A 20,929-nucleotide genomic window follows, 5' to 3' on the forward strand; every position below is an offset into this window, starting at 1 on the left:
AATTATATTATCAAAGGAGATTGTTGAATTTTGATATCTGAACCATGATTGTAAATTAATCATCAACATTCTGATGTGTGGCACCAACTTTCAGATGAAACCTAATGTGTTTTACATGTGTTCTAAAATCTATTAGGACCTTGCACATTGCACCACATACTCTCCTCTGTTTAAGGTCCCAGGTGATAAAAAATGTATTTTAGAAATTAATCTTAGAAAAACTTAGAGCTTTTTATTTCTATTTCAAATTATTGTTATATACATGTTGTTTTTAAAATTGTAATCCAACTTAAATATTTTGGGGAACAGGACATATTATAAGTAATACGTTAGAAATAACTGAATGTTTCTGATATTCCAATGGCTAAAATAGAACAATAAGTCTTGGGCATCAATATGGTAGTTCTTCAACTTTAGGGATCACCAGAATTCCCTAGAGGGCTTATTAAAACACAAATTGCTGGGCCCCTCCAGGAGTTTCAGATTCAGTAGGTCTGGGGTGGGACTAAGAATTTGTTTTTCTAATAAGTTCCCAGGTAATGCAGATGCTGCTGGTCCAGGACTGAGCTTAAAGAGCTACCATGTTAGTAGATGCATCTAGGTATTTCAATTCCATTTCACTTTCATCTTTTTTCTTTGCTCTTCCATGTCTTTCCAATTAACTGTCATTAATGTTTATAACATTGACATAACATTTGTTGCTACGTGGCCTGGTAGCACTTAAACTTTAAGTCAGATCAGAAGGCAAGCACTGGAACAGTCCCAATACTAATACATGGGCAGGCCAGAAGAACTAAAGAGGACATGATTTCCAAACATTTATTCCACAGAGCTCTAGTCCCAATGGATACCCCTCCAAGAGAGAGCTCTGCAGCTACAATGTTTTGGGATATTATATAGTGTATCTCCTACTGCCTTAGAGATAGATGATTACAGGAGATACATATCTATATCGACATCTATCTCAGTTGAGATGAAAAACATTTTAATTTGGTGTAACTCAGCATTTTCTGAAATTGGTTGATTAAGGAAAACTCTTCATTTAGCCCTTAATTAACACCTCCTACGTAAGGTCATAGAGTTGAAAAGCCCTTATATTATGAAGGAGTAAAATGGGGCCATGGCAAATGTTTGAAGATAATAAGAAATGCTTTAAGAACACCATAAATACAATTGAAAATGGCATTTCAGTGTCAAGATTCTGGAGGGAGAAGGTTGGGATTGATCTAATACACAGAGAAAAATAAGGATGAATCAAAGATGCCAATAGCAGGAAACAATGATAAGTCTGAAGGAAGGAAAAAGGAGATGGTTCCTCAAACCATAAGAGATGTTTTCAGTATAATTGGTGTCAAACAGCCTGTGAGGTAAACAGATAACCAATCAATACTGTTCACCCCCAATGGAATTAGTTCCAAATATTAAGAATTAAAATCATTAAGACTTCCTCTTAACGAAGGAAATCCTGTTATACATGCCAAAACAACAGCATTTCTATGTAAAAGAAAGACTTCTAAATCTTGATCGAGAGTTTACCTATTTCAAATATTATTGAACACAGTAGAAATTGTGTTTATGGAAATAGAAACACAATAGTAAAATAAAAGCAAAAAAAGTTTGAAAGTTCTTGGAGGTACTTAAACTGAGCTAACTGCATGACTCCAGTGAATATATATTTTACTGGTTGAACTTGTAGTTGCTTATGGTTTGAGTGTGTACACTTTCATCTAAGGATGCTCTCAAAGCATGTGAATTATTATGTCTAACTTGACAATTTGGCACCTAATATGCATAAATATATTTAATTCCTATTTTTGATGATTCTATGATGATCCTTCATTTGCTTTTGCTTATCACAATAAGAAAGCAAGGGATGCATAGTGTAAATGTGAAAATTATTCTCCTATTTGTAAACAGGTGAGATAGAGTAGAGCATAAATTATAGCCAAAATTATAGGTAAATTTTTCATCTCAGTGCTAGCTCACCAATGACTCTAGTTATATATGCCTATCAGGTCATATAATCAGAGAAGGGTAAGATTCTTTGAGAATCATGGTTATGCATCTTTAAATGCCAAAATAAAGATCCTTTTAAGCCCATCATTTTGTGAACATGGCACAATCTTGGGCTGCTACTACACTGGCAATTTGTAATGAAAAACAAAGGTACATACTTCATGACAACCCCCTTTGTATGTACCCTGCAAAAGTCAACTGTATGTGTCCATAACTGCATTTCAATCTTTAATTGGTTGGTGTAGCAGCTTCAATGTACAATCTAACTAATATGCTTTTTAAAGCCTATTTTCTTCTACCAACTATCAATTATTTACAAAATTTTATCCTCCTTATTTCACAGAAATAGTTAAAATAAAATAGAAAAAAAAAGAAATTAGGGTCAGGACGAATACAACTTAAAGTAGAAGGTCAAAACCAGGAGAGGAATTAGAAAGCAGACTCTGGGATCTAGGTCCTTGCACAGATACTAAAATCTTATAGACACTAATTTGTTTCTTTACTTCTAGACAGCCAAAACAGAAAAGGAAGTGCTATCATTTAGAGGTGCTAATTATCTAGCCATGCAGAGGAAGAAAGATTTTCCAGTTCCTTGATTCTGAATGAAATTTCCCACCTAGGATTTCACATAGGGGTGACTGAATGATGTAATGGGCACACTATCCCTTCAGAAAATAAAATACCAGGTTAATATTGGTATAATAAATATTTTACCCCCACTGCTATTGTGTTGAGGACTTTATATCAAAGTGCTTATCAGTGAAAGCAATTCTATGGGGGACTCAAGAAAATGTGGTTCAGCATGTAGTTTTCTGATGGCATAGCTTAGCCCAAGGATAACACCTATAATATCTATGATGAATGGATATTCTGTATCTTAGATATTCTCTAAATTATTCCTCACAAGCATCACTTTTCTCAGCAGGACCTTTGCTAAGACCCAGGCTACAGAAACACTGAGGTTCTGTTTTATTGGCAAGGGCTTATGGTTTACAAATGCCTGAGAGAGGTATTCAGTGTATACTACTACATAAATATAGCTATTTTCACTGAAAATTATAAAATGCAGAATTATATTTAATCATATCTATCTTAATCTGTACCTTTTCTTTTGAGTGAAGTTTCACTTTTCTTCCCTTTTCCTTCCTGAAGATATTCTTGATTACCATGAGAGGGTTCTAAACAAAATTCAACACATAAATATCATTGATGATTTTCTTCAATATTCTGGGCTATGATTTGTAAGCAATCAAATGCTATTTCTCAAAAACAGTTATATTTGTGAACTGCCTAAAATGGCTTAGGCCTTTACTGTGAGTTAAAATTAATCTGAAGACAGACTGTGGATTGAAATTTCTTGAATGGCAACCCTGATAGTACTATTCTATTTTGTGACATTGAGAAGTTGAGTCCTAAGCTTAATATCAACATTTGGTAGTGAATTTGATTGTAAACTTTTTAGTGCAACACAGTTGCAGAATCTTAAAAGTTAGTTCCAAGTCCATTTGAAGCAGATGGCTCTATTTGGATATAGTTCACTGGAATGATCCCTATACAATAAGACAACTGGGTCTGTGATAAGAATGATGCCAAAACACCTTGAAGAAGAGTTAAATAACCACATTGCTTTGCTATGGAGCATCCTTGAACTTCTATTGACCCCACACTTGGTTGCCTTGTGACTTCTACATTCCACTGTGTATTGACTGTAACTTGTAATGCAAAGGATGGTTTGGGAATATATACTCTGGGTTCCCTGGAATCTAATTCAAAAATATGCTGGAAAGGGGAAAATGGGAAACTGATGAACTGGAGGTCAATAAGGTATCCCAAATAATAATTAGTTCTTTGAAAAAATCACTACATCCCACATAATTTACCAAACAAGTTCAGTCGTCTTCCTCCCTTTGCCCTGGGCTACAGTTTTGTTCTGTTTTGTTTTCCTTCATTGGAAGAATGCACATATGGGACAATTTAAATGCTTGTGATGGAGAGATCATCTGACCTATTCTTTGTATTTAGAAGTGTTAGTTATAAGAATGTGGAAATACATAACTCATATCACTTACATTTAAACATCTCAGCTCCAAAAACCAAGATCCCATAGAAATAAGACAAGTGAGGGAAAGGATTAAACTTGAAACTTTGTTAACCTCCATAAAAGGACTTTTAAACATCCAAATAGTTGAACACCAAACTCATTCATAAATAAATAAATAAATCCAAACATTTGAATTAGTTGCTTTTTTTTTCTTAGAAATAAGCTTAATAAAAAAAGTCTAGATAAGCTCTGAGATCCTTTAATAACAATACTCTGGGTAACCAACCATTTAGCTCTAAACTTTAGCAAAAGGCAACAGCAAAGGAGGTAAAAATAGAGACACCTAAGACGTTGAACTTATAAAATATTGTGAGCAAGTCTAATTTCTGCTGGGGATAGCATGCACTCTGCCTATTTTTAAAAATTATTTCCAAAATGTATTCTGAAATTGCAAAATATATTCCTAGAAGCATGGATAGCAAGCACTACCATACTTTGTCACACTCAGAACTTTAGTTTTAAATTAAATTCTGACATTTGGTAGTAGACTTGATAATAAACCCTTTAATGGGACATAACTGTGAAGTTTTTCAAATTTAATCTCAAGTGCATTTGAAGCAGATATAAAACACAGAACTGTAAAAACTTAATAAACAGAAAGCACAAATAAATAGAGTCAGGAAACCAGAAGGGGGAGCTCTCATGCCCTAAGAGGACAGCATCGCCCAACAGGAGGAAGGAAGACTCCTCTTCTTTCCTGGCAAGGACTCAGCCAATGAAAAGCCATGGACTCATCAAGTACTATGGCCCTTCCAATTTCCTTTTCCCCCCTATAGAAGCATTCTCCTTCCCTTGTCATGCAGAGACTTGCACATGGCTTGCCATGGTTGCAGACCCCGAATTATAACTTCCTGGTAATTCTGAATAAACCCATCTTTGCTGGAGAAATATCTGGCAGTCTAGTTGTTTCGGGTCAACAGACCCATATACAATGTAGAACTATGTTTGGACAAAATGACTATTAGTGCTCAGTGCACTATGCTTCCTTCTTTACCCTATTTCCACCCTTATTATTTTTTTTTTTAGTAAATAATTTCTCTTTTCTTCTCAACTTTTAAAGGAGATTGTAATTGGATGTTTGCTTAGGGCTTGTTCAGAAGCCTTCGGCTTTTAGTTCTGCAAGTATGTTCTTTTGAAAAAAACTGTAAGTTATTTATATAAAAATAAACAAACCTGGGAACTTCCCTTCCTAAAATCATTTATCCCAGCTTCCCTGAGCTGTAAGGGCGGCGCAGCCTGCGCTATTGCCTCATCAACATCTACTAGCACTGAGATCTCCTTGCAATGATGCATTGCAGTTGGAAGGCAGTAATTGGGCCCCTGGGCATTAATTCTTCTATACATTTTTAAAGATCAGGCACTAACCCTGCCCTTGGTGGAAAAAAGAGACAGATACAACCACCCTTTGAAGCAACAATAGCTTTATTATTCCTCCAATGCACAGTATTCAAGTATACAATTTTATTTAATTTCATGAGCAAACTCAAGAAATTTAAAGACTGAACCGTGTTGTAACCAGAAATGCTAAAGATGGGTTTCAGGGAATGGCTCCAATCCACAGATACTCCTGACTGTGAGGCCGAGGGGAGGAAAGGGAGGGGAGGCCACGGCCATAGGTTAAAGGCCTAGGTGGGTAACTCCAGGCTCCCTTGAACCTCTGTGGAAACTGTCTCCCCTGGCTAAACAGCATTTTTAAGGTTTCCATTTGTCCTTCAGACCACTGCTTTGTTCTTCTAACGGGGAAAGTATGTATGGTTAATTAATTGCTTTGTGCTTTATTGTTTCATATGATAAAATAGTTTTTTTTTAGAATTTGCGTATTTTGCCTTTAGTTAAGCCCCATTTTATTGGAGTACAATGGTCTTTAACAGACCATAATATATGTTATTAAAGTTTTCAAATGTATTTGTTTAATATAAATAAATTTAATTAAAAAAATCAGACCCATCTCAAATCTCCATGAAGTAGAAATATTATGGAGTTTAGAAATGCAATCATGACACAATATCAAGAATACCTAGGTAGACTTGTGTAACTGCACAGCCAGCTACTTACAAAGCTAAAACCAGCCACTAGAGCCACAGTTGTTTCATACACACAGCACCAAACTGATCCTGGCATTCTCCCAATATCACACATTTCAACAGTTGAGGATTTTACTTTTGTCATTATATTGTCTACCACTTAACTTAATGGTCCTTAGTGGTTAAGGATCTAGAAAGAACTTAAGCTAAAAAATATTCTCTATACAAACTCTATTCATGTATGTTATATATTATAAATATACAAGTTTACTGAGATGTCAGGTGCTTGTTTCTAGCCTTTTATAATCTCATAGCACTGAAGAGTGACAGTTACATATAAATTTTAGTCTCTAAAGAATGCTCTTGGTACGTTTCCTTATTCCTGTGGACAACAGGTTGTGCTAACTCTCATTTTCTGAAGATGGTCTCGCTTTTTACATAAGCACAACTCTATCACTCTGCAAATAGTCGTCTGTCCTCTTGATCTGCTCTAAGCTCCTTCTGGTATTCTCTGCGCCTTCCCTCCTCTCATCTGTGGTCTTATTCTAATCAGTAGATCTGAGTGTGAGGACTCCACATTCCTTCCCACACAGTAAAGTACCTCCGCTTTGTGACAGCCGTGACTACTGCTTTTCCTCTTCATCTGAGCAGACAGCTTGCTTTCATATGACTGAAGTTGCTCAAAGCCTGAATCTAGATAAATGGACTGGTACTATAATTTATAATTCTTTTCTAAAATGAAAATGAGAAACTGGCAAACAGGATTAGAAATCGTTCTGTCAATCACCTGATGCTGGTTTTCCTTTTGCAGCAGGAGTTTTGGATTGCTCACGCTGAGGGTGGACTTCCTTCTCTTTTTCTGGTTCAGGAGGAGGGGGGAGAGATGATGTAACCTCAGTTGGGGAAACTTCTTCTTTTTCCTCAGCTTCCTTTTCTTCTAATTTCTTTTTCACTTCAAAAGGATGATAAGAATGGACCTTTATTAGCGGCTCCAGACACCTACTATTTCACTTGAACTAAGATAAACCTAAATTAATATAAAACTGCTCTTACTGAATTAGGGTGAACTTCATGTTTTAGGGCTCTCCTTTAAATCATTCAGTCCTCAAAACTAGGATTTGAAGTCTTCTCTGCCTGGTTAGAAATGCCGTTTCCCCTGCCTCTGATGGGGATGATGTGTGTGTGTGTGTGTGTGTGTGTGTGTGTGTGTGTGTGTGTGTGTGTGTATCAGGTGGGAAGGCTTGTTGTGCCATGTGTAAAACCAACAGTCTAGAAGTAGCTGGTGTGTTGCGATAGAAAAATAAAAAATTATGTCAAAATTTCCAGGGGAAAAAGAAGGTGAAAAAGTACAAAGAGAAGGTGAAGAGTGATGTGACAGAAGAGGTGAGGGTCGGGAGGACACGGAAGGGAAAAAAAATGCGCGGCACCGACATCTAGGAGTAAATACATATGAAGCATTTAGAATGGTGCTCAGTACACAACTAAGTCTTAGCATTTCATTCTTTCATGAAGCAACTACTTATTGAATCTGAGTTGTGCCGTGAAGAAAAGGAAGCGTTATAACAATAAGGTAAAACTACACTAGTACTGTCAGTAATTATAATAATAATAATAATACGAACAATGCTAGGCACAGTTGTGGTTGCCAGAGATACAAAAGTAAAACAAAAGAGAAAAATCACTGCCCTGTGAAGCTAAATAGAACAGAGTAAAGGGGGTCAGGAGTGGTGTGGGGCAGCTCTTAAAGTTTATTTAACCAGAGTGCTTTGCAGAGTAGACCCGCTGAGAAGATGGCATCTGAGCAAAGACTTGAACAGGTTCAGGGAATGTGTGCTCCAGGCAGAGCAGACAGCCAGCCCGAGGGGCTTGAGGGGCGGAGCAGGGCTGGTTCCTGAAGGTCTAGTTTGTCCTCCTTCTCCCTCATCAAGGATTGTACGGCTAAAGAGAAAACCACAGGCCCCAAATGGCATCCCTTGTGCTAAATAAAGCCCATGATACCAAACCTAGACTTACTACCTGCCTCAGTTGCAGTTTCTACCTTCTTCAGAAATGTAATTTTAATCAACCAGCTTGGAATTTTCTGGTCAGCACCAATGAGGTGATCTGTCATGTGGGTCCTCTCTACATATCCCCACCCCCACAAAGAAGAAGAGGCAATCTGCATGGTAAAGACCCCTGCAGTTGCCTTCTTCCAAAAAGAAGATGTCCTGGCCCAAAATACCCCCCTCCTTTTGCTAATGACTTCCCTGCCCCACCCTCCTATCTAAACTAGCCTTCCATTTGCACTGTTCCATGGATTGCCTTCTAGTTGTTAGATGGGATGCTGCCCAGTTCAGGAATAGTTGAACAAGGCCAGTTAGAGCTTTGAATTTACTGGGTTGAATTTTGTTTTTTCTTAGCATATAATTGTCAGACTCTTTTCTGTGCTTACATATTTAATAAGAGACATACTTTTAAAAACAAAAAAGGGACCATTTAAATATAACCTGATTTTCCCTACTTAACAGTATATTATGATCATTTTTAAACAGCAGAATATTTATAGAAGTACCGTATCCTTTTATTTTTTGTTTTTAGCTTAATCAAGATGTTTCATACAGAGCACTGGGCTAGGTAAATGTTTATTATTTTAATGACAAAATATTTATTAAAAATAATTAACTGATTGGAATGTAAATCTTAAATAAGTGGCAGTAGAGTCTGTTAATGTAATAAATGATCAGAATGTAAAATCTTTAGGAAAATGTTGAAGTGAGTCTGATAGCTGGCAAAAACACTGATTCTAATTGGTAGATGTTTGAAGCTACAGCCTAGAATCAGTTTGCTTTTGCCTCCCAATCAAGACCCTAGAGGTTTCCTCCCTCCTCTCAGCCTAATTTCTGAGTGTTAAATAACATGTTAAGCCTCTTATATAATATATGGGTTGATTTTTGTTTTGTCTGAAAGCTTCACGTGGGTGTTTTTGGGGAGGAAACATTTTGATGTGGATGTTTGTCTTTCTAAGTGTGAGCTCCTGGGTCCCCAAGGTGACTGTGGCTTATATCTATACACTATTTTGGTGTCAGTTCACCGATACATTATAGTAGTTAGGTCATAAATCTAGGGATGGGAGACAGCATGCTACCAAGGCAGTTTTAGAATCCTTGTGATATTATTAATTTTGACCATTTTTTATTATACCAAGAAATTGCAGTTGTCAATATAGTCAGGGGTGATTGATAAACAAAAGGGAAAGATTTATTTCTGAATTCATCTCTCAACGGTAAAATCTCCATTGAAGTCTGGCATTGGCAGTGTATGAGCCTAAAATTCCTTTCAATAACAAATTCCAATAATACTATGAAAAGTTAATGGGCAATTATTATTGGTTGAATGAAGGAGGAAGGAGGCCGGGATGGTTTAATGTAGGTGAGATGCACCCAGGAGCAGGCTTATAAATAAGTAGTTAATAGTCAGTAAATTCATACCAACACAAGAAGATTTGGGGGGAATAATCTGTCTACTGTTTTCATCCTAAAAGGATAATTCACTCATTGTTTCCTTATAATGCTGAGGTCAACAGATCGAGACCTTTACCCTTCTCTATAACATCCTTAATTTTAACTCTGCTATTTTTTTACCTGAAAACAACCTTTCAGCAAGATGACCTCTTTTGATTAAATTAAATTAAAATGAAGACAGAAAAATCTTTTATTTAGAAACATTTGCAGTGGAGAGCTAAAATCAGAGGTAGAAGATACTTATAGATGGTATGATCCAAAGAGAAGAGAGAAATTTGCAATTGCATTTTCACTTCCTCCTAAATTCATTAAAACCACACATTTTCGTTATATAAGCTCAAAATTATAAAGAACTGTAATTACCTTTGTTCTCTTTTTTCATTATTTCAGTCATAAACATTTCCTTTACTTTTTGGCACAAAGACTGTTTATCTATGTCAGCATTAATTTTTATCAGAATGTTTTCTGGCTCTGTAAACCATTGTTCCAATAAAGTCCAGTTGTCCAAGAAGCCTACAATTCTGCAAAACCAAAATGTTATATGAATATAACATATTGACTGAAATAGTAGAGTGAAATTAAGCATGATTTATCTGATGTATGTAATGAAAAAATAAGCTGCCAAAAAAATCTGAAAAAGCAACTTTAAGAAATCTACAGGCAATGAAATAATATCCACTTTAAAGAAGAAATCATTTAGTGTTGTCTAGCCATATATTTTGAGGTATATGAATGAGTAAAAGAAGTTTTGGCAATTCTATCATTTCAGGAAACCTTTAGTGTGGGTTCATGTCTCTAAGTGAAGATCTAAGGAAACATCACCTATACTCATAGCAGACTAAACTCTGAACCCCCTTCTGATGGTAGTTACAGCCTGGGCCACATAGGTCATCTACTTTTCCTTAGAGAAGTTTAGGAGACCTTTGAGTAAGTATAGATGGTTCTAACTTATTTGCTTTACTCAAATATACTCTTGGAATGATTTTTGAAACAGTCTTGTCTTCCAAGAGTAGACAGGCTTAATGTAGCTCAAATTCCTCTTCCCTGGTTCACTTCGTATTTTTAGAGTTCTTAAGGTTTCAAAAAATTGTCTAATTTTGTCTAATTTTTTTTCCAATGAGCAAATTGCATACGATTGAAAGAAGGTTTTTTAAGCATAACTTCATTTTAGTAACACAGAAGTAGTTTTAGAATTACACTCTATTGTCTGATGCCTAGCTCTTTGACATTCCATGATCTTCATTGGCATTTGCTGAATGAGGGCTGAATTAGGATTCCATATAATGAACTTGTAAGTTCATGCAGCCATAAAGGGAAATATTGCCTGATTTAATTCTTTTCATCCCAGACTATGATGACTTGTGCTCTGAATATAAAAGCTAACACATAACTATTTCACTCAACATCAAAGCTACTTAGTTTTGTTTTACCTGTAAAAGACTGAATGCTAAGAAATACATTTATTTTCTAGATCTGATGATTCCAAAGTGACTAGTTGTCAGTCTGTTCAAAGGGTAAGAAACAAGAAACAAGACATTGAGTTTTAAACTAACCTATGTTGTATTTGATCTCTTAAATTCTGGTCTTCATCCACATCTTGGTTTTTAGCAGCTACACGTTGATTGATGTCTTCATGAGGAGTTTTACTTGAAAATGCTTCAGCTATGTATTGAAATTACTTAATTAGACAATTTGCTAAAGCAGTCAAAGTTGCAGTAGCATTGCTAAAAGGTACTGATACAAGAAAGTCAAATAGACATGGTTCTGCCTTTGGTCCAATATGAATTAAAATGTTTAACAAAATGTTGAAAAAGTATAGTTTGGGGATCAGTATCCAACTTTCCCTTGGAAATTGGGGAAAAGGAGGTAAAATACAACATTAAAGAGGAACTGTAGTTTTAAGGTAGAGTGTCTTGGGACTGACCATGAAGAGATGAGAATAAAAAATGATGGTTTGTCATGAATAACAAATTAGGAAACAATTAGAAAATCAACACCATGCTGTAAAAGCTAAGAATGAAATAGCAGGGTGGCCATAAAGTCAAATATGCAACGTATTTGTGGATATTATATTACACTACAATAAAGTGATTTATCTTTCTTTCTAAACTTTTTTATTTTTCTAGAAGAGACATAAAGGAGTATACGACAAGAGACCAAAACCAACAACGATCTCAACTTCTCTGATTGAGTCCTATTCAGAATTAAGTTACAAAGTCCAGAATACTCATGAATTCAGAATAAATGGAAAATCATAAAGAGGAAAAAAAGCCTTGAACTAGATTAAAAGGAATTAGATTACTCAGTCAATGTAAGAGAACATTGAAGAGCGAATTAATAGTGTTCAAGAAAATGAAGGACCTTCACAGGATATAGCAATCAATTGTTCTCCCTTTACATTCATGATAGAAAAAGAGGAAAATAAGTATTATAAGTAATCTAGAGATGACTTAAAGTATATGGGAGGATATGCATAGGTTCAATGCAAATATCACACCATTTTATATAAGGGACTTGAACATCCTTGGATTTTGGTATCCGAGGGGGTTCTGGAATTAATCCCCTATGAATGCTGAGGGAAGACTGTATTACATTATTTTATATTCACAACAAAACTTGTGAAGTAGGACTGTGATTCTAAAATTGTGCCAAATGGCATAGTTCATAAATGACAGAGAAAGGATTTGATTCCAGTCAATCTAATTCCAAGCTCTGAACTTCTTTTTAATTTTTAAACTATTTCTTGAACTATACCTGCCAAAAAGAATGCATCCATGATTATACAGCTCAATGACTTCCCAAACTGAAAACAGCACCCAGATCAAGAAACAAACATTATCAGCCCTAGAAGCCCCCTCATATTTCTTTTCAGTCACTATAAGTGACTAAAGTTATCCATCCAGAGCCTGCACTCAAAGCCTCTCAGTACCTCTCCCCATATTATGAACACTGCTGTTCCCTCTCAGGCTGACCAATGGCCCAAGACACTGGCTAAAAACCCAGGCAGCCACCTACTCTTCCCTTCTGACAAAAGCTTATGCTCCCACACTGGCTGAAGCTTCTCCTTAGGTCTCCTGGTCTCCTACCAGCTGGCTTTGAGTCTGGGCCACTCCTCTCTGTCCAGCCCTGGCAGGACTGATGTTCAGTCTTTGAGGCCACTTGGCTTTGGCTGCATGAAGGCTGCTTCCCTGTGGTGACATCCTTCAGGCTTCCCCACGGACCCCAAGCATTGCAGGGCCATGCTGCAGGCAATGCTGATGACTGGGCTCCCACACCCCAGCCCAGGCCTCAGGACCCCAGCCCACTGGTCTGGGAGGAGGAGAGAATAACACCTTTATTTTGAAAATCTGTCCTCCTTTGGCTTATATGACATTACTCTCCCTGGGTTTCTTCCTTTCTCTCTAGTTGCTGCTTCTAAACACTTCTTCCTTTGCTCTCCCCATTGGCCGTCTTGGCAGTCATCCTGGGTGTTTTTTAAAATACACTTCTCTTCCTAGATGATTTGTTTCACCTTCAAGCCCTTAACTTTAGTACACACTTCCCTCCTGACATCAAGACCCATTTATAGAACTGCGCTCTGAATATCTTAGCTTAAAAGTCCCATAGGTACCAGGTACTTCAAGTTCAACATGTCCCTAAAGAAACTCTTGTGTTTCTTTCCATATTGTCTAAGTGAATGGTATTATCATTCAAAAAATTGTGCCAGTCAGAAACTTGAAGTCGCCCTGCTCTCCCTGCACTACATTCACAACAAAATGAATGCCCCCATCCCAACTGATCAGTAAGTTCTATAGTTTCCCCCTAAATAGCACCTGAAGCTGACTCTTTTTACCTTGCCTCCCTAGCTGTCTTAATGCCTTTGTTGCTTTTCAGTTGGTGATAGTTTTATAACTCATTTCATTGCTTCCAGTCTCACTCCCCTTCCAATGCATCCTCCACACTGCAGCTAGAATGACCATTACGAAAAGCATATTGAATTGCATTAAATCTCATCTTTAATAGAATTCAGTGACCTCACATGGCTTCAGGATAAAGTTCAAACACTTTAACTTGGGGCAAGACTTTTCAGCTGGCCCCTGCCTACCCTCCAGGCTCATTTCTGTCACTCTTCCACACCCTGCTGCCTCTCAGTCCTAATGATCAACTTGCTGTTCTCTAGATGGACCCTGCTTGCCAGTTCCCTCGCCCTTCCTCCCTGTCTTGGTCTGGTAAATCTCTTCCCATGCTGGGCTCACCTAGTATAGCATATAAGTGACTATATTATAATAATCAGCTTACTTTTGTTTCTTCTCCCACTACATTGTCAACAACTCGAGGACAGGGACTTGCCCTTCATTTCTGTACTGTCGGTTCCTGGCATGTTATAAATGTTAGATAAATATTTACTAGTGGCCTCCTTTTAGCTTCCATCACTCTATAACAGTGTTATCTGATAAGACAGATCTTTCTGAGATGACGAAAATGTTCTGCATCAGTGCTGTCCAATATGATAGCCACTAGTCACGTATGCATATGAAATGTGGTCAGTGTGACTGAGGAACTGAATTTTTAATTTATTAATTTTAAATCATTTAAATAACCACCTGTGGCTATTGGCTGCCGTGTTGGAAGTACAACTCAATACTATAACTCCTTGGTTCCTTAGCTACAATTTCCACTAAATTCTTTGAAGGCAGGATCCATTTCATCTTTATTACAGAATCACCAGTGCCAATCACAATGTCTGGCATTTAGCAAGCATGCAATAAATAATAAGGAATATGTGAATGAACAAGATATTTTTGAAGGATAGAATTTCATCTGTCTAAAAGAGTTCAGGTGGGGTCTTGCTTAAGATAAGGAGAGCAAATTGGCAAAGTGATCTTTCAATGGCCATTCCAATCTTATATTCTAAAAAAGAAAAATCTCAAGATATGTAAGAATCACACTTTATCTTAACTTAAAATACTTGAACATAAAAGCTGCAGATAGATTTTCAAAGTTGTGGACATATTTAGCCTACTCAGCTCTGACCAAAACAAGTAAGAACTATAAACTCAATGATTTCATCCTAGTTTTTGTGATTTAGAAGAACCTAATCTAGTAGTTGGCTCAGTTCACTTCAGACTTAGAATATATATAATTAGAAATACATATAAAAATAAAAAAATTAATAGTGCTTTAACACTAAGTTCTGAGGGTAGATAAATAAGATTATTTATGTGTATATGTACAAAAAACTTGACAAAAAAATTCTCCCTGTCGTAGTGAATAAAGGGCATTTCTGAGCCTAGTTATAAGTAAGTGGTCTAGAATTAAGAAATTAAACTAGTTAGATGCTAACATCAGCTTTGATAAATTTTCCAGAACCATTTGTCATGTAACTTTGATAGGGAATTGAAAGAACTCACACTGGATTGAGTAGATTTCCTGAAAAATTTGTGCCAATTGGTTTCCTTCTATTTTTTGAAACACACAACAAATGCTTCCTAGGGATCCTCAAGAGGGTAGGCAAAACTTCTAAGGCCCTTGTTGGATTATAATCAGCCTTCAGGGACCATCTCACTCACAGGTCTTTGTGGGTACTTAATAATTTGTCATATCTTGAAAGCAAGTTATACTGATTTGAGTTCAGGGCCTTATTCTGTCAGTAGATGGCCATGGATTGGCAGTATTCTTTGCCAACCGTCAGATGATCCTGAACAGGGATGAGAATTTGGCTGAACAAGCAGAATCATCACTACTGTCAGCATAGCTCCCTTGTATGGAGAGAAGCAAATTCTCCCTTTTGAGATCTGATGTACAGCATCCAGTTTAAACTACTGGGCTCAACAGCTGAAGTCATATCTAATGGCTTTGTCATTTTATTTAAGTAAACAATGAAAGGAAGATCTCAAGATTATACAAACTCAAAATAAGGAAGAGTGTGACCTTGGACGAGTCAAGTGCTCATGCTTTAAATTTCCACCTATAAATAAAGGCACTGGAATAGATGATCCCCTAAGTCTCTCCTAGCTCTGAATGTCATTGTGTTAGTAGTAACAGCAATAATGAAAGAATGATGTTACCATTTGTTAAAGGGCAGTTTTTTAAAAAGGTAAAATCAAGACACTCAAACACATGTAAAATGACATCATCTAATTTTTCAAGTAATGAGGGAACCAGTAAGATGTGATGTTATAACTAGTACAAATGACAATCTGAATAACAGACCTATTTACAGGTAGTCAGGAATGCTGAAATAGATGGTAATAGATGAAAGACTGGTTACTATGTATACAGCAATGTAATATTTGGAATCATCTTTTCAAAGTATAGAAATTAATTTTATCTTAATTAAATCAAATCCATTTGCATGTCCATGAACCAGAAACATTTGAATTACTATTAGTCTCCTACAATTTATAGTTACAGAAGAGCCGAGTCAAAGCCAATGAAAGGCATAGACCCCTCTGAAACCAGACACTCCTCGGGGTCCAAAAGACAGTACTCAACCTTCTATTGAAAGGGTATCCAATAATCTTTTGTTCATTTCAAAGTCTTCCACTATTTTTCCTAGTGGATACTATGTGCCTAGTATCATGTACCAGATTCTATCCTAAATGTTTAACATTTATCTCATTTAATACCTGTGATGTTGTGATATAATAAGAAATATATATTTGGACTTTGGCTCCTGACACAGAGCTCTGAAAACCCTTGCAATTTCCTGAGTGATAGAGGTAAAAGGAGCATTTATTTTTATTCATAATATGCCCCTTTCAACTTTATCTGAGTTTATGCCAAAGAGGTGACTCTTGGATGGTAGGACCCTGTTGCCTGAGAAACCAAGTGACTCGAGGGCTAGAACTTTCAGTTCTACCCCCTGATCTCTAAGGAGGGGAAGGGACTAGAGACTGATCACCAACGCTCAATGATTTAGTCAGTCATGCCTACATAATGGAACCCCCATAAAAACTCTAAAGAAGGGACTCAGAGAGCTTGTGGGTTGGTGAATGCATCCACGTGCCAGGAGTGTGGCACCCTCCGAAACTCCATGAGGATAGAAACTCCTGAGCCTGGGACTCTTCCAGACCTTGCACTATGCGCCTCTTCATCTGGCTGCTCATTTGTATCCTTTATGGCATTCTTTATAATAAAACAGTAATAGTAAGTAAAGTGTTTCCTTGAGTTCTGTGAGTCATTATAGAAAATTATCAGACCTGAGGAGGGGTCATGGAAACCCCCAATTTGTAGTCAAGTCAGACAGGAGTGTGGGTAACCTGGGGATCCACTACTTGAGACTGGCATCTGAAGAGGGGAGAAGTCTTGTGCGACTGAGCCCTTAACCTGTGAAAACCTGTGGTAACCCTGGGGAGTTAGTGCCAGAATTAGCCTAAATTATAGGACCCCCAGTTGGTGTTTTTCAAGAACTGGAGAACAGGGTGGTATGGAAAACCCACACACCTTTGGTGTCAGAAGTGTTGTGAGTAAAGAAACAGTTTTCCTTTAATATCCAAAACAATACAATGAAGCATTCTATTATATAGGATGTGAAATGGAGGTTTAAAAGAATGAAGTACCTTTCCCAAGGTCAAATGCCTAATAACCTGGAAAGCCAGGGTTCAAGAATATGTGCTTTTAGCCATAACCACTGAATTTGTGGAATAAAGTAATATTTTCATTTCAACAATGAAAAGTAGTTAAATAAACCATGAATCTTGGCAAGACTATTTGACCCCAGTGTGGAAGGACTGCAGCCAACTGATACCTGCTCCTCAGTTAACATGCAGTCCAAGGGAAGGATGTTACCAGATGCTTGCTTGCAGCACCAGTGTGGTTCATGAACTTCATTTGGGTGGCACACCAAGATGTACTAGATAGCTACAAGAAGCTCCTCCACGTATGCAAGCCTCAAAAAGGAAGGCACCTCTCGGCCAGGGGAGCTGCCAAGTTGATGGAAGGGTTGAATGAGATGCTTGTAGTTGGCATGGAATTCTCCACGAGCTCCAGGCTTGGGCTACAGTGCTGAACACTGATGAAGCCCCAGGAGGCAACTGTGCTGTACTAGGCAATTCTTTGGAAGCCTAAATCGATTCTTTATTATCCACTTATAATTGTAGATGGGAATATTCACCATTTCAGGCAAAGAAAAATAAAGAGCTCTGAATTATAGAAAATAATATTTTAAAAAAGGTGTCCAGCTTACCCATGATGTCATTCATGCGATTCAGTGAGGAATTATCTGAAATATCTAATAACATGACAAAATCAAAAGCAGAAGGGGGAAAAGGCACTTCTCTGGAAGTTGTAGGGTCAACAGCCAATGTGGATATTTGTGATTTCTTTCCCTCCAGTTCTATGAGGTTTCTGCTGCAGCCTGTGAGTGCCTTCTCCAGAAGCTTCGCTTGGTTTAATGTCATTGGAAAGCCATCCAGGACCCAGCCTTTATATATAGGTATCTGACTAAATTAAGAAAGGACAAATCATTAACATTTTGATAGACACAAGTCCTTTAAAAATAATAACACAGTGAATCTTGCCTTTATCTTTCTTTAAATTTCACAGTAACCTCCTTCTGCATGAATTTTATTTCTTTACAGCCAGAATTAGGTTTCCTAATGTACCACAATCACTCCCTTGCTCAAAATCCTTCTGTGGGTCCCTGCTGCCCTCCAAATCTATTCTAGAAGCCATAACATGGTATTTAAAATGAACTGGCCACAACTTACTTCCCTATAACTTCTTCTCTCACAATTTTGAACCATTCACTTTGAACACACCAATCTCCTCCCTGTTATGTGAGTATAAATTGTACTTCCTAGCTGTGTTCATAGGCTGTTCCTCTTTAAAACCTCAATTTCCTCATCTATACAGTGGGATAACATAACACACCTCACAAGATGCTGGTGAGGATGAACTGAAATGACACATTTTAAGAACCCAGCACAGAGTGTAGCATATGGTGGATACTCACATCGCCAACCTGGAAATTTCTTCCTACCCCACCCAATCCAGCATGGAGTCATAACGGCCTGATCTGAACTCCTCTGGACCCTCATTCACTTCACCACACAATTTTTAACTCTTATATATCTTGAAAGAAAAATTCAAGTGAGTCTTCTTTATCTCAGTTAGATTATAAGTTGCTAAAGGGTATGGGTCATTTCTTTGGTTTTTGTACTCAGTGCGCATCCTCTATAGAGAATAGGTGCTCCAAGAATTATTTTAGTTCTTTAAATTGGAAAAAACTTCAACTTTGCTCTTCCAAAACCCTTCAATTATGTAAGATTAAGATTTTTGGATACAAAGTTATGATTTCATTTCTTTCTCTGTTAAAGCTCATTTAAACAATTAGAATCCCTTTCTAAAGGCTTGGGAGTCTGCTTTGGTGCCTGTACATGATCCTTCTATCAGTGTGGCAAGGAAGAAGGGGGAAAACCAAAGTTCAGAGTGGTTTTATTACTTGTTCAAAGTCATAAAATTGCAAGTGACCCCAAATCCAGTGATCTTTCCACAGTATCAAGCTGCCTTCAGGTCACTGCTTCTATTATCCCTATTAGGCTATGAAGAGCAAGGAAAGCCTGCATTTTGCTTTTATAATTTGTCCAGAGTGTGATAAGCATTCTGCACAGAATGAGTTTGTTGATTCATTGGCCTCAGCTAGAGGAGAGAAATTTCTTGAGCACTTTACCAGGTCTGAGGGACCTCTTCTCCCACCTCCAGTCTCAGGAGCTACTTCAGAGGGAGGAGAAGGTCAGGGCCACACTTGTCATGCTGTAGTGTGAGGACACCAGACAACCGGGAGTGAGGAGACCTGGGCTTTGGCTCTGGCTATGCCACTAACCAGATACGTGACTGGATTGCCTAACTGAGCTGACACGTGCCTTCCTTTCCTCACTGAAAAAGGACGCATTTGGACTAAATGAAAGGATGTCAAACTGATGACAGTTCTCTAACGGTGCCTCAGGGGCAGAGGGGATGACGGTAGTGGTGGTGGTGGTGGGAGGGTAGTGGAGTTCTGGAGATGGGGTGTAGACACTCCAACTTCAGTGAAACCACAGCTAAGTTCCGCTTTATAGCTGATGCTTTTCATATACAATTTTCTTTGAACAAGGACTCCCATGGCTTATTCTAGTACTGAAAAATGTTGCAACTATTAGAATGAGATCCCTTCCAGCTTTGAGAATAGCATCACTGTGGCCCAGTTTCTTCAGTGTTGCATTCAAAGAGTAATCAGTCCAAGATACATCACAACTGAGAGGCAACTTAAATCTTTAATGAGGTCTCTTGAGAAAACTCTAAAGAGGGAGCCCATTCCAGATGCCTGGCAAAACTTCTCCAAAACCTCCTGTTCTCACATCTCTCGGTCTTAACATTTCTCAGGCAGCAGAGCTACCCCAAAGCCCTCACTCACTCGAAGCTCTGCAACACCCTGCAACAGGAGCCTTGTTGATTCCTTTTTCCAGCCTGTTCAGCCTCATTTCTTTATTACACGGATCCACTGAGCACCTATGGATTCTTTTAATTTCTCTCTTTTCTGTATTGTAAAGGAGGGCTGAGGAGAATCCTCTATCCTTAGAAAGGAGGAATTACAATATGATAGCCTACTTAAATTTTTTCTTTACCCTTATTGCATATCATCTCTGTGCTATGCATATATGTGAGTCCTTGCCTGTGCAACCTCTACTTTCTCATGGTTTTCCTACCCTGCACTGCCCAGGCTTTGGGTCGCAGGGGTCACTCCCTCCTCCGGAAACACAAAATGAGGAAACACACTGGCCCATGACCACATAGTTGGGGTCTCTCTTCTCCAAATCCCTTGACTTTTCCAAGTATCTAATTTATCCTTGAATTCCCCACACAGGATAGAACTTAACCTGAATTCACATCTGGGTGAATGAAGTCAAGGTTGGTAAAGGGTGGGGGGGAGTGAAATATAGACATGTAAATCACAAAATCTATCTTTATCTTGCTGTGTTTTCTTAGGTAAATTCATTAGATGCTGAACATAAAAATATTTCTGTATTATTCTTTATACAACTTTATTTGATAAAGAACATATTAAATTGACATAAAAGAGAAAAGTGTGATACATACTTAATAGCATTTACCATGATGCTGACTAGCAATATATCAGATATGCTTTTTCCTTTCTTCAGCAACTTTTCTGATTTTGCACCAAGCTGAGCACGCACAGTGAGCTGTGAAAATAAACAATGGTAGGGGACAGCTAATTTACAAGTCAGATTCCAAATGTTTGGAGAGAAAATAAATTAAATGATCGTGTTCTCTGGTGAAGACACTGATCGTTTAGCACAATTTTGGAA

General features: G+C 37.6%; 1 protein-coding gene across 1 annotated transcript in view; it reads right to left on the bottom strand.

The window, feature by feature from the left end:
• The window catches only part of SPEF2 (sperm flagellar 2), a gene marked incomplete at its 5' end in the record, with an annotated part of 163,657 nt that overhangs the window by 76,042 nt on the left and 66,686 nt on the right, over window positions 1-20,929 (bottom strand). The window contains 6 exons of the mRNA XM_082623316.1: window positions 3,120-3,194; window positions 6,929-7,093; window positions 10,005-10,162; window positions 11,195-11,303; window positions 17,809-18,065; window positions 20,700-20,803. Of these exons, the coding sequence (XP_082479442.1) occupies window positions 3,120-3,194; window positions 6,929-7,093; window positions 10,005-10,162; window positions 11,195-11,303; window positions 17,809-18,065; window positions 20,700-20,803 (868 nt within the window). The remainder of the gene's footprint in view (window positions 1-3,119; window positions 3,195-6,928; window positions 7,094-10,004; window positions 10,163-11,194; window positions 11,304-17,808; window positions 18,066-20,699; window positions 20,804-20,929) is intronic.

Source organism: Mesoplodon mirus (assembly GCF_964341445.2).
Source record: "Mesoplodon mirus genome assembly, chromosome: 5".
Taxonomy (NCBI): Eukaryota; Metazoa; Chordata; class Mammalia; order Artiodactyla; family Ziphiidae; genus Mesoplodon; species Mesoplodon mirus.